This window comes from Vipera berus, assembly GCF_964194415.1.
Source record: "Vipera berus genome assembly, chromosome: 1".
In the NCBI taxonomy this organism is placed as follows: domain Eukaryota; kingdom Metazoa; phylum Chordata; class Lepidosauria; order Squamata; family Viperidae; genus Vipera; species Vipera berus.
Window position 1 is genome coordinate 311456864 of NC_138202.1, and position 23554 is coordinate 311480417.

At 41.1% G+C, this 23554-nt stretch overlaps 1 protein-coding gene across 1 annotated transcript in view; it reads left to right on the top strand.

Moving 5' to 3' along the window:
* Positions 1-23258, top strand: part of PTPN14 (protein tyrosine phosphatase non-receptor type 14) — a 129573-nt gene extending 106315 nt beyond the window's left edge. Inside the window, exons 13-19 of the mRNA XM_081327077.1 lie at positions 556-2041; positions 4519-4662; positions 5919-6137; positions 9329-9457; positions 17093-17324; positions 18985-19148; positions 22696-23258. Of these exons, the coding sequence (XP_081183203.1) occupies positions 556-2041; positions 4519-4662; positions 5919-6137; positions 9329-9457; positions 17093-17324; positions 18985-19148; positions 22696-22824 (2503 nt within the window). The 3' untranslated portion in view covers positions 22825-23258. The remainder of the gene's footprint in view (positions 1-555; positions 2042-4518; positions 4663-5918; positions 6138-9328; positions 9458-17092; positions 17325-18984; positions 19149-22695) is intronic.
* The last annotated feature ends 296 nt before the right edge of the window (positions 23259-23554 follow it).

Below are 23554 nucleotides of genomic sequence, written 5' to 3' on the forward strand. Positions count from 1 at the left end.
AGGTAAGTGATGGGTAATACACAAATCCTATCATTTCTCCCTTTTTTGGATTTCCTACTTCTGAATAAGACTGTAGCCAACAATATATGGTCACTATGATTGGAACTTTTAATCAAGAGCCCTGCATGCACTCAGATGAGAGTACAAAATGCTTTTGTGACTAAACTTCTTCTTAAAAAGAGGAAAAAGAAACAGTTTTTGGATGGATGGTGGATGGATGGACATACAAAGCTTTCCCATGTTGTGAATATTAGAATTTTGCACTGACAAGAACGTTATTGAATAGTGACAATAACAGTATTAATTCAATTCAAAAAGACAGTGATCCTGAGTTTCTGTGCTTGTTGGCATTGCTATTCCTAAATGTGATGAACTCCAAAACTGCACTGGATTTCTTTTTTCCACAGGCATCAGTGATGAGACTTTGTTTATGCAGGTGGGGCTTCTATTGCTGAAATTGAGATGTAGCCTTAATACTGTTTTTACATCACTTTTTCTCTTTAGCTTGTTTGTTGTATTTTCTTTTCATTTTCTACTTTTCCTACATACAGATAGCATTTTTCATGGAAATGAAGACATGTTTTACTATAGATCTCAGACTAGCTTGGACAGATGTGCAATGGACTTCAGCTATTTGAATGGCAGTGTCCCAAACGGCAGTGTGTGCAGTGCCCAAAGTATGAACTCTCTCAACCATTCACAGAACTTCATTCAAGCTTCTCCAGTGTCCTCCAACCTAAGTATCCCTGGAAGTGACATTATGAGAGCAGATTACATACCAAGCCATAGACATAGTGCAATAATTGTACCTTCATATAGGCCCACTCCGGATTATGACACTGTAATGAGGCAAATGAAGAGAGGAGTGATTCACACCGATAGCCAAAGCCAGTCTTTGAGGAACCTCAACATTGGGAATACTCATGTTTACAGCCAACCCACAGACCTTGTATACAGTCAACCAGAAATTCAAGAGAGACCTTCTTATACCATTGCATATGGGCCTCAAGGCACTTATAAAAAACATGTGACTTCTCCTGAGCAAATGAATCCCATGAATGCTTTGCAGGCAAAACCGACAGCTAGTGCCATTTCCCATACAGTTAGCACTCCAGAGCTGGCCAATATGCAGCTCCCCAACAATCAAAGATGTGGCCCTGCACACATACTGAAGAATTACCTTTTCAGGCCACCACCACCCTATCCACGTCCACGTCCTGCTACCAGTACACCTGACCTAGCAAGTCACCGCCACAAGTATGTCACTGGCAGTAATCCTGACCTGGTGCCTCGGAAAGTGCAGCTTTCAGTGAAGACTTTTCAAGAAGATAGTGCTCCTGTTGTCCATCAGTCACTACAGGAAGTTAGTGAACCTCTTATGGCAGCCAAACATCATGCAGCCATCAACAAACGCCACAGTTTGGAAGTGATAAGTAATATGGTGCGTGGAATGGAAGCTATGGCTTTAAAAAGCCTAAATGCTCCCTTGCCACGCAGAAATACCCTACGCAATGAGATGCAGCCAGAGGAAGTAGTGCAAAGAGGGCATGAGGTTCAACAGCCCCCTCATTACCATCACAAAAAGACCTTCTCAGATGCTACAATGCTGATCCACAGCAGTGAAAGTGAAGATGAGGAAGAAGCATCAGAATCTGTGCCTTCCATGGCGGCCCTACACGAAAACGTGGAGTACAGCGCCCAGTTGCAAGCTGCCTTGGCTCGAATACCTAACAAACCTCCTCCAGAGTATCCTGGTCCCAGGAAAAGTGTTAGCAATGGAGCTCTGCGGAATGACCAGATGAATAATGTTCCGCTGGCTGTGTCTCGAGCCAAGGTGATGAGGCCAGGACCAGCCAGGACAATTAGCGCATCTCGGACTGATCAGAGCATGATGAATGGATCTTCCCTTGGTCCCTCCATCTCTGAGCCAGACCTCACAAGTGTCAAGGAACGGGTCAAGAAAGAGCCGGTGAAGGAGAGGCCTGTGTCTGAAATGTTCTCCATTGAGGACAGTATCATAGAAAGGGAAATGAGGGTAAGTGTATTTTCATGTACTTTAGGGGTATCTCTGAACAATAACAATAAGTTACATTTGAAAAGAAATATCTGCTATGTCACTAAAAAGAAACCTCTTTCAAAGCTAGTTTAAATTAAGGGCATATGCATAAGCAGATGTGACGTCTGAACTGGTAAGAAGACAGTAAGAGACCTGCTAGATCACATTAAAAACATGTCCAGGCCAACATTCTTTTGCTGTGGTACTCATCCAGATGTCATGAGGACATCTACAAGCAGGACATGGGTGAACCGCACCATCTTGCTTTTATTCTCCAGCAGCTGATATCCAGGGATATCTTGTTCTGATCGTTGAAATAGTGAATAGTTGTCATAGCTAGTGGCCATTGATAAGCTATCTGACTCCATTTTGAAAGCTATTCAAGTTGCTTGTCATTGTTACAGTTAGTTTCTTAGTTTAAATCTGTGCTGTTATGAATAAATCTGTTTATTTTCTTTACCTGAAAGCAGACTCATTGATAAGAACAGAAATGTAGAACTGCTGATGTTCTCATATTTCCAAAGCGATCAAGAAATCCAACATCTAGATTACTCAGGCTGCTCAAGTTGACAGAACATTAATTTGATTTTCAAGCCAGGGTACTTTTTTACCCAACCCCTCCCTAGTTCATCAGTCCTTGGCTTTTGTTGTTTTCAGGTCACTCAGTGGTAACTAGGCATATTTTTGTTGTCTTTTGAAGATCTGGAAACTCCCCAGAAAGGTTTATGAAGTGGTAAGGCTGGGGAGGGAGGGGTGGGGGAAATCAGAAGAACAGTTTCCCTTGAAGTTTTCAATATCAAGCCAGACTACTTAGATCTGAAATGCAGCTATTTATTACAGACTTGTAAGACAATTTTCATTTTAATACTGTGTAAAGTGACTAGTTGAACTCCGAAAAATATTTGAGAATTCTTTCAGGCGACATATAAATCTATGAATAATATATTTGAAAGGTACATTATTACCAAGCTGAAAGAAGAGAAGATGGCTGACATTTTATGATACCCCCTTACCCCCATGAAGAATGCCCTTTCTTTTGTTAGTTGGGAGCAATTGAAAAAGTTGCAGGAGCTTTCATGAATTCTGAGAGATGACATCACAAATGGCGAGTTGATGGCACATGTAGTTTTTGAATCTAACAGAAATGGGCCATAGAGGTTAAAAGAGAAAGAGTTCCTTTTTTACATTTCACAGCTTTGCACATTTATATAATGCTTACCTGTTATGAACCCTTTCCAGTTGATCTTTTTGGTGGGATTGGGATGGATGGGGGAGGAGAGATCTATTTTTATTCAGTTTATACATAATGGAGCTCATTGTTTTAATTTCAGTATGACAACCTCATTTAAAGTATATTAGCAATCTGGGTGTTTATATATATAAACTTCTCCCAGAAGAAGGAAGCTGAAGCCACCAGCCTGAGGATGACGGATGGGATTCCGTCGAAACGTTGCTCCTACACCTTCAATTCTACGCGGGAAAAGACCCGAATGACCAAAGAAATATATATATACACACACACACACACACACACACACACACACACACACACACACACACATACATACATACATACATACATATATGAGCCTTGGTGGAGCAGTGGGCTAATGCCTCCTTAAGTAACACCAGCTGCCTGCAATTAGTGCAGGTTCGCATCCCACCAGGCTCAAGGTTGACTCAGCCTTCCATCCTTCCGAGGTAGGTAAAATGAGGACCCAGATTGTTGGGGGCAATTAAGCTGACTTTGTAATAATGCCGCTTGGGGGGTGTATGAAAGCCCTAATAAGCAGGCATATACATAGAATGAAGGCTACTGCTAAGCTTGTAAGCCGCCCTGAGTCTTCGGAGAAGGGCGGGATATAAATGGAATTAATATATATATATATATATATATATATATATATATATATATATATATATATATATATATATATATATATATATATATATATATATATATATATATATATATATATATATATATATATATATATATATATATATATATATATATATATATATATATATATATATATACATATATATATATATATATATATACATATACATACATATATATACACATATACATACATATATATACACATATACATATATATATATATATGTAGTTTGCTTGGCTAGTTTGTGTTGCTCATTCTGTGGCCTACATTTACATTTAAGAGAGAAAGGACTGCCTTTTATGACAAGTCGTCTGTATTGTGAGACAGTTTCTTTGAAATTAAAATTCTGCATTCATGTCAGAATATTATCTCCTTCCCCCAAGGAAATAATAGAAAGTTGAGGCGATGCATTTGGGTTTGTTCTGCTAATGACGATCATCTGCACTCCTCAGTTGGTGTTGTAGATTTTGTGGGAGATTAAAACGACATTCCAACATTCTGCTGGCATTGTTTCTAATCATCCTGAGATGAAAGCATGCCTTTTCTTGCCAAAAGTATCTAGAGAAACAGAAGATGGCAGGCCTGGAAGCCCAGAAGAGGCCCTTGATGTTGGCAGCACTCAATGGACTCTCAGTTGCTCGAGTTCCAGTGCCTGAGGATAGCCAAGATGAAGGAGCCAAGGTGCCAATGGATGAGCGGGTAAGAATAGGACTTGCAAAACAAAGCAGATTTTTTTTCTTTTTTGGGGGGAGAGGGGGAGGTTGTCAGCAATGGTCATTCTTAAAAGGTTTTATTTAAAAATAATTGGGCAATACTATACTATCCTTTTGTTAACTGTAAAATTGGGATGATATGTATGGGATCACATGGGAAACATGTGAAAAAATACTGGGACCTATGCTAGGTCATGTAAGTCTTGCCCATGAATTAGTCCAGGGGTCGGCAACCTAAAAAAGAAAAAGAGCCACTGGGAACCGGTTCCATCACAAATTAAAAAAAGAGGGAGCCGCGTGCGTGTGTCCATGCACGCGCATGCGCAAAAAGGTTTTTTTGCGCATGCGCGGACGCACGCGGCTGCCATTTTTTTAAAAATGAGATGGAACCGGTTCCCGGTTGCCCGATGGCGACGGCCCGTCTGCAAAGCTGCCGCTTTCGGCAGCTTTGCAGACGGGCCGTGGCAGCTTCCTCAAAGAGCGGCGCCCCTGCCCATTCCGAGAGGTGCGCGCGCACCTCTCCGAACGACCGGAGTTGCGCGCGCACCTCCCCAAACCTTTGGGGAGGTGCGCGCGTACCTCCGTGCGAAGGGGCAGCGGCGCCGCTCTTTGAGGAAGCTGCCGAAAGCGGCAGCTTCCTCAAAGAGCGGCACCGCTGCCCGTTCGCGCGGAGGTACGCGCGCACCTCCGGTCGTTCGGAGAGGTGCGCGCGCACCTCTCGGAATGGGCAGGGGAGCCGCTCTTTGAGGAAGCTGCCGCGGCCCGTCTGCTAAGCTGCCGCTTTCGGCAGCTTCACAGACGGGCCGCGGCAGCTTCCTCAAAGAGCGGCACCGCTGCCCGTTTGGGGAGGTGCGCGCGCACCTCCGCCCATTCGGGTAGGTGCGCGTGCACCTCTCCAAACGGGCGGTGCCACTCTCCATTTGGAGAGGTGCGCGCGCACCGGGCGGCTGGGAGCCGCAAGAGACGGCTCAAAGAGCCGCATGCGGCTCCGGAGCCGCAGGTTGCCGACCTGTGAATTAGTCCATGAGCAGTTTTGTTTGTCTCTAAACAATAGGACACTTTTATTCTTCCTTACCTTTAAATTGCTAGCAGTAGCATAAGGAGCTCTTTACCTTTACTAATATATCCTCAAACAACTGTATGGGGATGAATTAAAGTAAGGAAGAGCAAATTGGAACGAGTTGGAACAGCCTTCTAAACAAACACGCTCTTTTCATTTATATCTTTAATGGAAAATGGTAGTGCAAAACCTTGAGGAGGAAACTGGAAGAGGGGATGGTCTTCACTGAATATGAGCAGATTCCAAAGAAGAAGGCAGACGGAATTTTCACCACTGCCATTCTCCCTGAGAACATTGAGCGCAATCGTGTCAGAGAAGTCATTCCATATGAAGAGAACCGAGTGGAGCTGGTACCCACCAAAGAAAACAATACAGGCTACATCAATGCATCACACATAAAGGTAATGATGGGGGAAAGAATTGTGGCTAATAGAAGGTGTTTTTTTGTGTTTTTTTTAATCCCATTTATATCACGCCCTTCTCCGAAGACTCAGGGCGGCTTACAATCTAAGCACAAATCAATGTGCTTAGCAATAGCCTTCATTCTATGTATATGCCTGCTTATTAGGGCTTTCGCCCCCCCAGCGGCATTATTACAAAGTCAGCTTATTGCCCCCAACAATCTGGGTCCTCATTTTACCTACTTCGGAAGGATGGAAGGCTGAGTCAACCTTGAGCCTGGTGGGATGCGAACCTGCACTAATTGCAGGCAGCTGGTGTTACTTAAGGAGGCATTAGCCCACTGCTCCACCAAGGCTCTTGAAGTTGAATTACTTTGAGGAGTAATCACTTGCCTTCATTTGGGCCTCACTCCTAGATACTCAAGATTGTCCAATTAAAATCAGCAAAACATATTTTTGAGCAAAACAGACAAATGATTTAGGTATATCCCTAATTTATGTTGGGGAAGACAGTGATAGCTTCAGGGCTGTGAACGAGCCTGTGAAAGGGAAAATTCGAGAATCAGTGATGTTACCTGGATTATATTTCATTAAATATCTAGGAGCACACTAGTACAAGGAGGCTTTCTATAATGTAAATTCATTTCTTTATTTGGAATAGGCCTAAAATGGATTCTATAGATTTCGTCTTTTTGAAGGTTTCTGCCTTGTGCTCTTAAAAATTTGAGCTTTAGTGGGGATTGCTTCCTAGTTGATTGACTCCATGATGGCCCCTTCCCAGAGTTTCTCTTCTGCAACCTATTCTGGTTTTTTGTTGTTGTTGCCAGACATAGAACTTTTTTATTTCTTCAAACTCTGATGGCAGTTCTTTGATTTTATTTCTGTTGTTTTCATTTCTGCTATTAAAAGGCCTTATTTATTACTTTTGCAAAGTCAGCTTTTAAGTATTTTCATGTTTTTATTTGATCTCAATTTTATCATTTTGTAATTGTTTTAACAAGTTTTATGTGAGCTGCCAGTGCACCTGTATATAGAAATCCATGGATAGATGAAATACGGTAACTGGCATCTTTAGTTGATCTTAGATTACAGTCCAGATCATCCTTTCGAGCCTAACTTGGCTTTATTCTTGGTTTTATTCTACAATCTGAATCTGCTGAATATACGCAAAAGAAGCTGGTTTAAGGCAATGTTTATGGCTTTTCTTACCCTACTGTATTTTCAAAACAACCCTGCATGAAACCTAAGAAGATGGCTAGGGCAACGTTTTCAAAGCTAATCTCTTGGTCTTATGATGCAACCGATAGTGACACTGAAAATCATTTCTACAATAAAAGAGTTTAGAAGAAAACCATTCCATATTTCTATCTAACAGTTTATTGCTTTTTTAAAAAAAATGAATTACATCTATTTGTAATGATAATTTTTCATTTTGGTCCAAATAATTTTTAGCACTAACTACACTTCCTGCAAGACATTTCTCTTGAGTTCCAAGAGCTGTTCGGTCATAATTTGCAATACTAAAACCCCCTGTTGAGTTAAAAGCCTTCTAAATCAGAATCCTATCAGATTTCTGCCAAAAGACCTGGTGGCTAGAAGATATTGGGTACTTTTGGCACAATCTGCCTTAGCTTGGATGACTGATTACTGAATGGAACATTTTTCATCTATCTATGGGAGGAGAAATTGTTTGGGAAGGCATAATTTCACCCCATCAGGTGGCAAGGGCCAAGAAAAATTCTCCCTAGTCAGTTTTAAAACCTCATATTTCATCTGGTATATCAGTATTGGACATAAACACATTGTTCTGTAGCACATGTCGGGGCATGTGCTGATCTGTAGTCATATACAACTCTGTGTGTTGCCAGTACATTTTTTTCCTGCACTCCAAGTGGCTGAGGCAAAAGCCAAGCAGATGTTCTTTTAGTCAGAAGGTGAAACTCCATCTGCAGTTTTTTTTCTGCCTCATTCACACAGCAAGTGATTTTCTCCCAGTTACCAATATCTAATATGGTGCAGTCAGGATAATATTATTCTTCCATGTACCGGGCCATTCTTCCACTCTTGACGATTTGTGGAGTTTTATTCCAGCCTTGTTCTGGGAAGTTGAAAATGGGCCTTTGAATTCTAACCAAAGCTGAACTCCCTTAATATTCTGATAAGAATTATCCCACTCCTCTGCCAGTCTGGGTTGGGTTGTCTGCCTTTTTTATACTTTGTTTGTCCAAGTTGCTGAAATTACAAATATTCTATCCATATGTATTAACTAATCTCAGTTATCAACATGCTTACTTTTTTTAACTACCATCAACATACCATCTCTGAGCTCTCCTTTTTAAAGTGCTGAATTTTTCATACAAGTGCTGAATTTTTCATCTCTGCGAAATAAACGTACATTGCTGCTGGAAACTTCATACAGATGCATTTATAGATACAGAATAAGAGTTGTAGAATGGTGACTATAGGTGACGTAAACAGACCAATTTTTTATCAGAAAATTTATGCAGAAATATATTAGAATGGGGAGGGATGACAAGGAGACAATATTTCATAGGAAAACCAGAAACAAGAAGTGGCCTCATTTCTAGACTGACACTTTTCTTCTTGGCCTAGGTCAGGGGTAGGCAACCTCGGCTCTTTTATGACTCATGGACTTCAACTCCCAGAATTCCTGAGTCAACATAGCTGACTCAGGAATTCTGGGAGTTGAAGTCCATGAGTCATAAAAGAGCCGAGGTTGCCTACCCCTGGCCTAGGTTGTATTTTGTTTGTTTTCAAATGTGCTGTTTCCATCAAAGCTAGGCTAAGAACAGTCCAATTACTTGAATATTGTTAATATATTGAACTTCTATTTTGAACTAATAGATAGAAACAGGGCTTTTTTTCCTGATAGAACGCTCAGAACGGAGTTCCGGCACCTTTTTTGGATGGAACCTTGTAGGGTAGGCAAGGCGGGTTGTATGACATGTGTGAGTTCCGGCACCTTTTTCTTTTACAAAAAAAGCACTGGATAGAAACCTAAACTTGATTTGGTGTCCGGCCTTAAGAAGAGCAAAGATGGGTAGATCAGCTCAGCATGTTATAAGCACCCACAGGAGAGTTGTGCAGTTATGAAAGTAATTTCTCTCTCTCTCTCTCTCTCTCCTCTCTCTCTCTCTCTCTCTCTCTCTCTCTCTCTTTCTCTTTCCTAGGTGACAGTAGGTGGAGAAGAATGGCACTATATAGCTACACAAGGACCGTTGCCACAAACATGCCATGATTTCTGGCAAATGGTGTGGGAGGAAGGAGTCAATGTGATAGCCATGGTGACAGCAGAAGAGGTATGTAACAGGACAGGAAACATCTGCCGTGAAACACAAACAGAAGCTTCCCAGACAGGAAAAAGTTTTTCAAAGGAGATAGACTAGCTGCATTTGAAATCAAGCTGAGCCCTGGTTAAGTGAAGTGTTAAAAGCTCTGGCCATTTCCCAGGCTCACATGTTCCCCTCACTTCCTCTCATGAAGCCAAGAAAACGAGTTAGGAAATTTTCTCTTCCAGAAAAGGTGAACTGTGAGATCCATAAAAGCCTTAGGCATGTTCTCCTTCCTCTATCCCAGACATGTCAAACACAAGGCCTGGAGGCCGGATCCGGCCCATGAAGTGGTTTCATGTGGCCTGCGAAGCCATCCTGGAAACAGTGAGGGAACGGCCCTCATTGCCTTGGCCCTGGCCCAGAGACCCTCCTTCTGCCAGAGACCCTCAGATCTGTCCCACTCCTGCCCAGGCCCCCATAGGCAACCTTGATGCGAATGATGTAAAGCTGGCCATGCCCACCCAGTAGGCCATACGCACTCTAGCCACACCCACCCAGTAGGCCACGCCCACCCTGGCCATACCCACCCGGCCCCCTAAGGGCAACCGCAATGCTGATGCGGCCCTCAATGAAATTGAGTTTGACACCCCTGCTCTATCCATTGATCTCCCAAGGAGTTACAAAAGTGTCATTTCGAATGTGACGGAAGAGAATTTTAAATACATACTGGAGAGTAACCATAATCATTAAACAAATAGCAGTCAAGGTATCAACAGTATGAAACGATAACCTATTGAGAAACATGGCTAAATATGGAAATGAACCCAGGACATGTTATTTCTAAGCCAGCACTAACTATTACCCAACAGAGATTTCAAAAGCATCCTAGTGACACTGGGGCTGAGTAGGATCAATTTATATCTTGCCCGGTATTCTCATTATATAGAATATCTGATGACATAAAATAGTAAAGAATCAAATTTGGAACAGGGAAGAGAAAGAGAGAGGAAAAAAGAAGAGCAGTTAGTTCTCTAAACATAACACAAAAACTGGGTCTGTTTATGGCAGTAATAAATCCTATCAAATCATGGCTAGGCAATTTACAAAGTTTTTCTTGGTTCCATCTACTTCTTGGTGTGGTGATGAGAATAAAATAAAGATTCCAATATTACGTACTGTTTGCTTCTAGAGACGGGGGGATATAAAATAATAAAACAACTACACAGCCTTGTAATTAGCTAGGCTAGTATAGACTGATGGGGGGTTGCATAAGAAACCAAGTGGCTTACTGATAACTTGAACTGGCCAGTGGCCACATTAATTTTAATACACACACACACACACACACACACACACACAAGTTTTGACAACCAAGTAAGAAAATACAAGGAGAAGAAATTTGTATTTACTATATATTGACTTTGGGCAGTTTATAATTAAAAAAGAAAAAAAATACAAAGGACAAAAACAAAACATGAGCAATCCAGAAACTGCATAAAACCAAACCAACCCCCCCCCGCCCCAAATCAAAACTATTAACTAAGGTCAACTTTCAACCAGAGCTCAATCTTTAGTAGCTTCCTGAACAGCATCAGGCTGGGAGCCATCCCAGCAGATAACCTGGAAGAAAAAAGCAGATTTCTAAGTTCCATATATGGCGTATTTGGGTCTTTTCCCATGTAAGATTGATAGTGTCTTGGCGACGTTTCGACAAGGTCCCACTCGTCATCTTCAGGCTGGTGTCTTCGGCTGCCTTGGTGGAGCAGTGGGCTAATGCCTCCTTAAGTAACACCAGCTGCCTGCAATTAGTTCAGGTTCGAGTCCCACCAGGCTCAAGGTTGACTCAGCCTTCCATCCTTCCGAGGTAGGTAAAATGAGGACCCAGATTGTTGGGGGCAATTAAGCTGACTTTGTAATAATGCCGCTTGGGGTGTGTGTGAAAGCCCTAATAAGCAGGCATATACATAGAATGAAGGCTACTGCTAAGCTTGTAAGCTGCCCTGAGTCTTCGGAGAAGGGCGGGATATAAATGCAATTAAAATAAAAATAAAAAATAAAAAATACACACACACAGGTGAAACTCGAAAAATTAGAATATCGTGCAAAAGTTCATTTATTTCAGTAATGCAACTTAAAAGGGGAAACTAATATATGAGATAGACTCATTACATGCAAAGCAAGATAGTTCAAGCTGTGATTTGTCATAATTGTGATGATTATGGCTTACAGCTCATGAAAACCCCAAATCCACAATCTCAGAAAATTAGAATATTGTGAAAAGGTGCAATATTCTAGGCTCCAAGTGGCCTACTCTAACCAGCTAATTAAGCCATAACACCTGCAAAGGGTTCCTGAGCCTTTAAATGGTCTCTCAGTCTGGTTCAGTAGGAATCACAATCATGGGGAAGACTGCTGACCTGACAGTTGTGCAGAAAACCATCATTGACACCCTCCATAAGGAGGGAAAGTCTCAAAAGGTAATTGCAAAAGAAGTAGGATGTTCCCAAAGTGCTGTATCAAAGCACATTAATAGAAAGTTATGTGGAAGGGAAAAGTGTGGAAGAAAAAGGTGCACAAGCAGCAGGGATGACTGCAGCCTGGAGAGGATTGTCAGGAAAAGGCCATTCAAAAGTGTTGGGGACTTTCACAAGGAGTGGACTAAGGCTGGAGTCAGTGCATCAAGAGCCACCACACACAGACAGATCCTGGGCATGGGCTTCAAATGTCGTATTCGTCTTGTCGAGCCGCTCCCGAACAACAAACAACATCAGAAGCGTCTTACTTGGGCTAAAGAAAAACAGACCTGGTCTGTTGCTCAGTGGTCCAAAGTCCTCTTTTCTGATGAGAGCAACTTTTGCATCTCATTGGGAACCCAAGGACCCAGAGTCTGGAGGAACAATGGAGAAGCACACACTGCAAGATGCTTGAAGTCCAGTGTGAAGTTTCCACAGTCTGTGTTGATTTGGGGAGCCATGTCATCTGCTGGTGTTGGTCCACTGTCCAGGGTCAACGCAGCCGTCTACTAGGAGATTTTGGAGCACTTCATGCTTCCTTCCACAGACGAGCTTTATGGGGATGCTGACTTCATTTTCCAGCAGGACTTGGCACCTGCCCACACTGCCAAAAGCACCAAAACCTGGTTCAATGACCGTGGGATTACTGTGCTTGATTGGCCAGCAAACTCGCCTGACCTGAACCCCATAGAGAATCTATGGGGCATTGCCAAGAGAAAGATGAGAGACATGAGACCGAACAATGCAGAAGAGCTGAAGGCCGCTATTGAAGCATCCTGGTCTTTCATAACACCTCAGCAGTTCCACAGGCTGATTGCTTCCATGCCACGCCGCATTGAGGGAGTAATTGCTGCAAAAGGGGCCCAAACCAAGTATTGAGTACATATGCATGCTTATACTTTTCAGAGTTCTGATATTGTTCTATGTACACTCCTTGTTTTATTGATTGCATGTAATATTCTAATTTTCTGAGATTGTGGATTTGGGGTTGTCATGAGCTGTACGCCATAATCATCACAATTATGACAAATCACGGCTTGAACTATCTTGCTTTGCATGTAATGAGTCTATCTCATATATTAGTTTCCCCTTTTAAGTTGCATTACTGAAATAAATGAGCTTTTGCACGATATTCTAATTTTTCGAGTTTCACCTGTATATATATATAAAGGTAAAGGTTTCCCCGCACATGCGTGCTAGTCGTTTCCGACTCTAGGGGCCAGTGCTCATCTCTGTTTCAAAGCTGAAGAGCCAGTGCTTGTGCGAGGACGTCTCCGTGGTCATGTGGCCGGCATGACTAGATGCCAAAGGCGCACGGAGCGCTGTTACCTTCCCACCGCATTGGTCCCTGTTTTTCTACTTGCATTTTTACGCGCTTTCGAACTGCTAGGTTGGCAGAAGCTGGGACGAGTAACAGGCACTCACTCTGCTACGCGGCACTCAGGATTCGACCCGCCAAACTGCCGACCTTCTGATTCACAAGCTCAGCGTCCTAACCCACTGAGCCACCGCATCCCTATGTGTGTGTGTGTGTGTAAATTTTAGTTCTCAATAAATGCTAAAAACTAAATACAAATTAAACTTAGAAAAAGAGAAGATTCTTTTCAGTTTCATGGGACAGACAAAAACAACCCCATAACAGGTGATCTCTCAAATAACTAGGCTCTATGCCACAAATGTAATTCCTTTTCCATTTTTTTTCCAAATCTTGAAACATGTCATCCTCTGTGGATTTGTTCTCTCTCTTTTGATCAGCTTGTCCTTTGTTATAGCAGGAACAGTTTTGCGGCAGGCCCGGGTTTTATCTTGCAAATACCCTTGAGGGAGGGGTGCCTGAATGGTTATGCATGTGTGATTTTTGTGCTGTAGGAAAGTCTCTCTGAAATAACGTGCTTGTCTTTGCTGGCCCTTTACTCTTCAGTTTTGTTTTGTTTTAAATCCTTTGAACTTCTGCCTGGGATGACTCAACCATTACAACCTTGTTTGTAACATTCTAGCTCCATTAGTAGGTTGTAGCATGCCAAACAAAGCAAACAGAATTCCAGCAAATTCTGAGAATACAAAGCCGCTCTTATTTGAAAAGAACACATTCTCCGCACATCCAAGGCCACCTTTGCCTACTGGAATCCTTATCAGCTGCAAGGAGACCAGAAGCTGTTGTTCCTGTATAAAAGTATCAAGTTGGGGGGGGGGAGTCTGCTGTTCTACGCCAAGCAAAACAGCTAATCCCCAAACTTTACGTTGCATTGCAAAACTGGCACGCACCAGCAACCAGCAGTCTGAATCCAGTTCAGATGCATGGATTTTACAGGCATAGAGGATCAGCTGTTCTCTTCTCCATCATTCTTATTTTAAACATTTACAGCTATCAGCTGTTCAGAAGGGGGAGCAAGAGTCCATTAAATACACCGTTACAGAATAATTGGGCCATGGAAAAAGTTGCTTCCTAAGCAGCCACAGAAGAACAGGGCAATCTTATGACCTGAACTGTGATTTTGTGTGTGCGCGTGTGTGTGTGCGTATGTAATATACTGAAGTGCAATCTTAGGAATATGGAGCAATCCAGGAGAATGTGAATCATTCTGTTGAGTATCCTTATACCTGTTTCTTAATTTCCTGGGCTACTCCTGCAAAACTCTCCAAATATTTCTCACAGCCACCTGAATGGCAATAGGTGCATGGGCTGACACCCAGACAGGGGATCAGTTTGCATTGTTGACCTTTCAGACTCTGAACATCTTGTATGCTCATGACATAAAGTGCACTTGACCTAGAGTTCTTGATTTACCCTATAAAGCTATCTTATTTAGATTTTTGTTGGATTTTTTTTAAGAGTTGTTTTTTACTGTAATCTTTCTTTGATGTAAACTCTATTGGCAGTTGGAACAAACTTGTAATGATTACTGTTCTGGAAATTGTTATACTAATTTGCATTTCTGTAATATTTGCAGAGAGGCTCCTCTTCTCCAATGGCAGCATAGAAACACTGTTTGTGTATGCATGTGCATAAGTGTTCATATAATTGTTTGTTTGTTTGTTTAAAACATTTACCGTATATACTTGAGTATAAGCCGAATTTTTCAGCCCACTTTTTGGGCTGAAAAATTCCACTTTGGCTTATACTCCAGTCAACAAAAAAACTTACCGAGGACTTGTGCGCGGCCGAGGCTTTGGTGCTTCCGGGATCGCGCGCACCTCTCCCAAGCCACCGCCGTCCGGAGACCTGCCGAAGTTTGGGGAGGTTTGGGGAGGTGCGCGCCTCCCCAAACCTCCCCAAACGTCGGCAGGTCTCCGGACTTCCGCGCCCTGCCTGCCTGCTTCTTTCCGCAGCGGAAAGAAGCAGGCAGGCAGGGCGCGGAGGTCCGGAGACCTGCCGACGTTTGGGGAGGTTTGGGCACCTCCCCAAACCTCCCCAAACGTCGGCAGGTCTCCGGACGGCGGCGGCTTGGGAGAGGTGCGCGCGATCCTGGAAGCACCGAAGCCTCGGCCGCGTGCAAGTCCTCGGTAAGCTCCGGGCGGTCACTTGCTTCGCGTCTCCTGAGGGAAGGGGGGGCGACTGGAGCGGGCGTGTTTCCTCGCCTGCTGGGCGCCGCGATTTGCCCGGGGAACGCGTGGGCCCCGAATGGCAGCGTGGAGCGAGGAAGCGGACAGCCAGGGCTTCCCCGAGAGCCGCGGCCACACAGGGTATTCCTGTGTATTCAGGCTTGCAAAATGGCGGATCGAGCCTCTGCTGGCGGCAGAGGCTTGCAGAGCGCGGATCCAGCCTCCGCCAGCGGCGGAGGCTTGCAGAACGGCGGATCGGCTTATACTCGAGTCAATAACTTTTTCCAGTTTTTGGGGGTGAAATTGGGGGTCTCGGCTTATACTCGAGTCGGCTTATACTCAAGTATATACGGTATATAGCCATGCATCTTTTAGCCAACTCTGGGCAACTCTCCATCAAAAATTTAAAGACATATACAATTATTCTAAAACACAAACAGTTAAAACATAAAACATTATGTCCCTTGTCTAAAAGTTCATATCTGCATCTATAATCTGTTCCCTCTCTTCCAGCCTACTGCAATTCTGTGACTTTCGGCTTCTAATACTAATGCAAATTGAACCCTGGAAAGGGAGGACTAATTGTAGTGATAATGGATTGGCTGAAATCTGTCCCGCCTCTCCCAGCCCACTCTGTTACTTGCACAGTGTTCCATGGAACCCTAGTCACCTCTGACTGATTATGTACTGTCAAGTCAGTGCTAACACTCAGCAACTACATACATTGAGCTTCTCCATCCTCATTGGTCTTCCAGGCTTTCCAATGGTGCACCCAATGCCGTTGTTTCTGAGTCCATCCAGGTTGTTCTCCTCTTCTCTTTCCTCCCACCTTTCCCTTTTTCAGTATTAGAGCCTTTTCTAGAGAGACAGTCTTAGCGTAATGTGTTGGATGTAGGATAATTTGAGTCTGTTCATTTATGCCTTGAGTCAGATCTGTGAGATGATTGTTCAGTTATTCATATGTTATCTCGGCTATCTATAATATTAGCAGCAGTCTCTTTTCCAATTCCTGACATTCAAAAGCATCAATCCTTTTTCTATCTTGCTTCTTCATACTCCACATAGAGTGGCACATGTGTTTTATAGATCTTGGATGCTGCCAAATTAGTTGTCATTCATTCATTCATTCAATTTCTATTTATTCAGTTCTTATTTCAACCTGAATGTCTTCTCAGAGATCATGCCAAATATAAAAACAAGATTTGTATTTTAGTAATTATATTCAATCAAGGTAAAACTTGTAACTCTTCATGCCAATTTAAAAATATTATAGGTTAGTCAGTGGTGAGATAAAAATAATAGTGATATACACAGGATTGAATGGCTGTTTAACTCATTTATTTATCCTATCCTTTCTCCAAAGAAGTCTGAACAGCAGATGGAGTTTTCTCCATAGCTCATGTTACTTGCATAACAAGGCTGTAAGCTAAAAGGAAATAATAACCCATCACTTTCCAGTGAACTGTATGGGGAATTGAACCCAGATGATTCTAATATTATTCTGACATCGTAGCACTTATATCATGCCAATGTAGTACTTGATCTATTCTTTCATTTCAGTGATGGTTGCTAATTTTGCTTCTGTTTCCATTTGGGGGCGGTGTAGGAAAGAGGAAGAACCAAAAGCCATCGTTACTGGCCAAAACTTGGCTCAAAACATAACTCAGCCACTTATGGAAAATTCAAAGTGACCACCAAATTCCGGACTGTTTCTGGTTGCTATGCTACAACAGGCCTGAAGGTCAAGCACCTATTGTTAGGACAGGAGAAGACTGTGTGGCATTTACAGTACACCAACTGGCCAGATCATGCTTGTCCAGGAGAGCAAGACTTCCTTTGTAAGTTTTCCTACATGTAATGGCAACTGTGTTTATTGGCGCTAGGGGCAAGGAGAGGGGAGAGGGGAGAGCAAAAGAGGATTGTTAAGAAATATTTTATGAGGAAAGATAACAAATATATGATCATTGCATTTTCTTGACGAAGTGAATCCTATTATGTTACAAAAGTAAATGCAATAACCTGGGGTGTCAAACTGCCAGCCCACAGGCCAGATGCGTCATGGCAAAACCACGGCCACCCCATTGCCGGCAATGGAAAAAAACTCACAATACGTCACGACATGTCACATGACATTGCGAGTTTGACACCCCTGCAATGACCTAACAGAATTCATTTCATCACCATAGAGTACCTAAATAATGTTCTTACGTGCTTATTCACAATTTCTCAAGGTTTTGCTTGGCTTCTCTTAGGTCAGTGTTTTTCAAACTTAGTAACTATAAAATGCCTGGTTTTCAACTCCCAAAATTCCCAGCCAGTATGCAACTCTATTTCTGGTTGTTGAAGTTCGTACATCTTAAAGTTGTCAAGTCTGAAAAATATTGTATTAGATGAACTTCAGGATTAGAGGAAAAACACATGATAAGGATCAGCAGTTGGTTTTCTAATCTGATTCTCCCAAAGAGAGGGACTCAGTTCCTACATTTCAGTATATAGAATACATAGTTGAATTGATAATGTCTCTTTAAAGAACTTATCTTGCTCAGAAGTGCTGGCCATACACAGAAGTGGTTAGGTTCTCAGAGAATCTGTAGCAAAAAATTCCACACTGACTGCATAATGTGCAGAGTTATTATGAAATTGTTCTCCTGAGAACAGTTGCCAGGGATTGCATACAGTGGCACTTGATGGGTTGATGATCAGACTGCTGTAAAATACTTCATGTTTATGAATGCACTATAACATTCTAAGAACCTCTTTGGACACAGAAGGCTCCCCACTAGAGAGGTTTGGCTCAAAAACTCTGTAAAGTAGCTGAAACAATTACATGAAGGACATAACACCCTAACTTTCTTCCCCTTCTGCATTCAGTAGCTATTAAAGTTGAATGCCTCAGTAGAACTACAGCAGTCTTGTGCCTTGTTTAACATCACAGTTCGTTGTTGTCAAAGAGTCTGTCTTTAGCAAGTATTGTGCAGCTAAAGGCAAACCTTGTTTTGCTATTCAGACTTTTCACTAGGCCCAAAACTTGGAAGCCAAGAGTAGGGCCGAAATACTTGAAATTCAGATACAATTTGCAAGGTAAAAGGAAAGGGCCAGATGGATGGCCCCTTCGCATTAGATAGTGCTCCAGCAGGCATGTTTCAGGGGAAAGTTGCTGTTGTTCTGATCCCAGCCTGCTAATCGCAGGAATTACTGTAAGTAATGTCTACAGTCATCTGCTTCAGGGACCTTGGGATTTGCAAAGGGTGGTAGAGTGTGTGTGGGTATTTTTTTAAACAGCTGATTAATTTAAAGTCCCAAGTAGTAATTGACACCCTGCTGGCACTTTGAATTCAGTGCAGTTTGCTGTCTAGAGGCCAAATAATTAGAGTTTCCTAAGAACTATAAAACATCATAATTTAAAAGGAAACTCGCTCTCCTCAACTTATTTGCCATTTATGTAAAACTGAAATAGATTTGGGAAATGTAATTTTTGTTTATATTCCTACCTTGCAGCCTATTTGGAAGAGATCCAGTCGGTGCGCCGTCACACCAACAGCATTCTGGACAGCAGTAATAATAGCAACCCTCCAATTGTTGTGCACTGTAGTGCTGGAGTAGGGAGGACAGGTGTGGTTATTTTGACAGAACTTATGATTGGCTGCTTGGAACACAATGAGGTAAGCAAAAGGGTTTTCCCGAAGTTATTTATTTCTTCCTAAGAAGAGGTGCAATCCAGTGAGTGCCACTGCAGGATGAAGTAGAAATGTATGCAGGGAAAGATCCATCAATACTAAAGGGGTCATCATATTACACTGTGCCACAAAAGCCATAATCTTGTGGGTCCTTAAAAACTTAACAAATGTGGATTTTGTAAGCAGATAGTATAATCAGAATACATTTCTTATTGTGGCAGGAGCCTCAGTCAGCCATCAAAGTATCAAGATAGTTATACACACTGGCCTATGCATCTGCAAACACACAAAGACATGAAAAAGAAATGAAGCCTAATGCCAGTGGAATGCAAAAAAAAGGGGGGGAGATCTTTGCAAAGCTCAAGATAAGTAAATTGACCGTTCAGAACAACAGTCATTGGTAATAATCCAGCCATCCCAGTAAAGTATGCTAATTAACATCTGTAGTGGAACAGAAAACAAATGTCTCCACTCAAATCTAAATGGAGGGAAACTTCTTAATTAGTTCTAGTTCAGGAATTTCATGGTAGAGTCTCCAAATCCCAGCTTGTAGTACAATGACAAAAAGAGACAAATCTCCTTCTCTCCATGAATAATTTTGCATGTCCCATCCCCCACTTGCCTATTTCCAAGTTTAAAAAAAGAGTTTTGAAAACACACTGTCCAATATTTCTCCCTATCCTCTTAAGTGGTTTTGAAGTTTGACTTAGAAAACAAGAATATTGTCATAGATTAGTTTTTGCAGCAAATAACAAAAATTAAGACTGAAAGTCAAACATTCAGCTATTAAGAGTTGGGTTAAATCCTGCGAGTCCAAACTAGCCTGCATTTTTTCTTGCTTAGATTGAACTATGTTCTAACTAGCTTAGCAAAGCAATTTTGGCTGCTGTTGATCAAATTCCACACCACAGCATTCTTTGGTAAGGTATGAAAGTTAACAAAGTTGAGAAGAAGAAAACTGAGATCCTTATCTGTACTTGTTTGAAATCTCTAGGTGATGGGAATTGCACTGGGAAAAAACGGCTATCTACAAGAATCATTGAAAGTTAGGATGGGAGTGAATCTTGAAATCAGCTATTCCAGCCCTTTTTTCATTACAGGAGTCCACTAATAAAGTTTCATTGTTGAACAGCTCTTATCATTAGGATATTTTTCTGATGACCAATTAAAATCTGCATTATCCATTCAGCTCACTGTTTCTTGCCTTCTGGAGAACAAACAAGTTTACTATGTCTTCAATAAGACAGTCCTTCAACTGTCCTATTTGAAGACAACTACCCCATATCTCTGTTGTAAAATACTGTCAAATTCAGGTACAATAACAAGTTTTGAAATTTGTTCTTTATTGGAATAAATTAACTAAGGAAATACCTTTATCAGGGAAACAAAATAACATCAGTGACAAGTGAATGCAAAAATACAAATATTGAAACCGGTTAAGAACTGTTCCTCTCATAAAGAACAAATTTTGCACAAGAAAACTTCCTTCCTCATAGTAAGACTTCTATCTATAACCCCCAATTATGCCTCTCAATGTTTTTTTAAACTTCCAAAGCAAATATTAAGGATGGCTAAGGGGGGCTGCAGAGAGTAAAGAAATGGTGCTATCCTGCTTCTGCTAATGAAAGTTCTATCAAGAAAAAAAATATGGATGTTGAAGTTTAGATTTGTGTTTTGATCATGCTAGAGGTGCTCTTTGATTTTCTAAACTTGGTGATGCTGTTATATGAGTGGCCCTGTTAATAACATAATAGTCATTGTATATACTGCTGCATTCATTCATTCTACAAAAATAGTTTTGTTCTGCTCATCTACCAAAAGTTATTTATGGTAGACATAATTAGAAACAAGTTCAGCTGATTGGTTTGAAACCCAGTATATACCTAGAGGTTTTAGAATGGGATCTAAACAATAAGACCTATAAACCAAAACAATGAAACATAATAAAATCAGTCTTGATTTAAAAATACTGTCAGATTTTCCCTTTCTGGACATGTATACATCTACATGATAAAACAGTTTGGTGATGAAAATAGTTAAACCTATTTTACATTTAAATTTGAAATAAATTTATAGAGCAATACTAATTTTTTGAGCGTGCTCTAAAGGCTGTAAACATCCAGTCAAATATAATAATTACCTTGAAAAGGAAGGGCTGTTTGGAATGGTAAATGATAGATTGAAGAACATGCTAAAATGTCTGAAAGATGTACAGTGGCAGGACCACAATGAAGCCAGCTTGGTTATTTTGTGTTGACAACAATGGGCAAATATGAATTGAACCATTGAGCAAATATTTAAATTAATAAATGAATGCCTGATAATAGTTGGAGAGATCTACTGGGATCAGTACTGACCTAAAGTGAGACTGTAGAGTCATTTTGTATAGTTCTCCACTGTCAGGTTACTGGGTGATTGTTTAGAATGAGAAGTGCTTCTTTCAACATGGCCAGTTTTATTTACTATCATATTTATGACATCCCCTATTTTTCCCCCCATTCAAAATCTCTGTTTTCCTCGTTCTCGTCTTAGTTTTGATAGCCTGTGAGTCATATGTCCATCGCTAAGTAATCACTTTTGTTTTGAGACACGCTTGTTTTTTCATAGGATATTTAAGTTCCAGTGCTCACACAATGTTTCTTAAAGTAAAACAGTAGATAAAATATTCTAAAGCATCTTTATGTATTCATTTCTAGTGTGCTGTATAGAACCCACCTCTTAGCTTTTGCAGTCTTTTCCCTATATTTGCCTCACTAGTGGTAACAAGGCCTTGAGTTCTAAATATATCTTGTTAAGCATCATTCTAATAAATTGTCTTTAGATGTCTTTTTGGACTTAACTGACACATTTTAAAAAATCAGAGTGGCCATTCTGAGGATAGTTACCGTAATTATTGGAATTATACTAGTTGCAGAATATGAGTTGAACCACTTCTTTTCTTGCTATGACACAGATAACAATCTTCTAGAACAGGGGTGTCAAACTGCTGGCCCGTGGGCTGGATGCTTCATGAGGAAAATGTGCCTACCCTATTGGGGAAAAATGGGGGGAAAAGCTCTGATACGTCGCGTGATATCACGTGACGTCGCAGGTTTGACAGGTGTGCTCTAGAACAAATATTTGCTAATAATCCCATATCAACAATTCACTCTCCTTGGGTTTTTTTCACATGAACTCTTCCCATGAATAAAGAAACATGTTATGTGTCTGATACAATTTAGAGCACAAGAGAAATGAAACTAAATGGATCTCTAATCCACAGGGAAGGAGAAGAATGTTGTCCAGTTTAATTTAGGTTGATACTTACCAAGTTGGTATGCAAACCTGGACTTAGTTGTTCTTCTGTATTTATATTTATCCTACTGTTATGATTCCCAGAAAAAAGAAAGAAAGCCATTAACTAATACAGCAATGGAGTGATTTAAAAAGAGTGATTTGAAGAAAGCAAATGCAACAGTTGCATGAATTCTACATTATTTTGTTTAGCTCTACAATGAGAATATTGCTATGAATTTTCTCTTCCTCTTTGCAGAAAGTAGACGTTCCGGTGATGCTTCAACATCTGAGGGAACAGAGAATGTTCATGATCCAAACTATCGCACAGTATAAATTTGTCTACCAAGTCCTCATCTTATTTCTACAAAATTCCAGGCTCATTTAACATCTTCAAAAGAGACACGGCATCTTTTCATTCAGTTATTTAGACAGCCTTTTTGGTTTGGCTGAGAATCACCCTTCTGCAAAGCTTCTTGCTTTGCAGTATTTTGCGACACCTGATCAAAATTGCCTCAATGATAAGGACACTTTGTTCTTCTTGCAGATGATTTTATATGAGATAATTTATTTTTTTTAATGATGTGTGAACTTTCTTAATTGGTGGAACATGAGGTGATCTTAAAATGATAGAACCACATTTGACACATCTCCTCATTGTAATCTGTCTTTAGGACAGGAAGTAATCCTATCTGGAGATGTTCTCTTGACCATTGCATTTCTATATGACATGCAAGGCAGCTTTGCTATTTTATTGTATTCTATTTTATTTTTGTGAAAAGAGTATTTAGCAATCTGTTTTCAGGGTTGTGCACATAGATAAAAAACCAACTTAAAAATTATTTTTGACTTTTGTTCAAATTTAAAAGATATATGTCTATAATATTATTGAAAAGGAACAAATTTTTGCCCTCTATGATACATGCAGTGCCTTACAGAATAGCAGTGGGATTTCCAATAAACTCAAGATCCCAAGGTTCAGTACAAAGCAAGTATGATCATAGTACCTTGATGATGGGTAGTAGCAATATTTAAAGCTATAAAATAGCTGAAATATTGGAATAAGATCTATTCTAAAAGGCTTTTTAAGGGTCCGAGTGAGATCTAATCAATCCTAA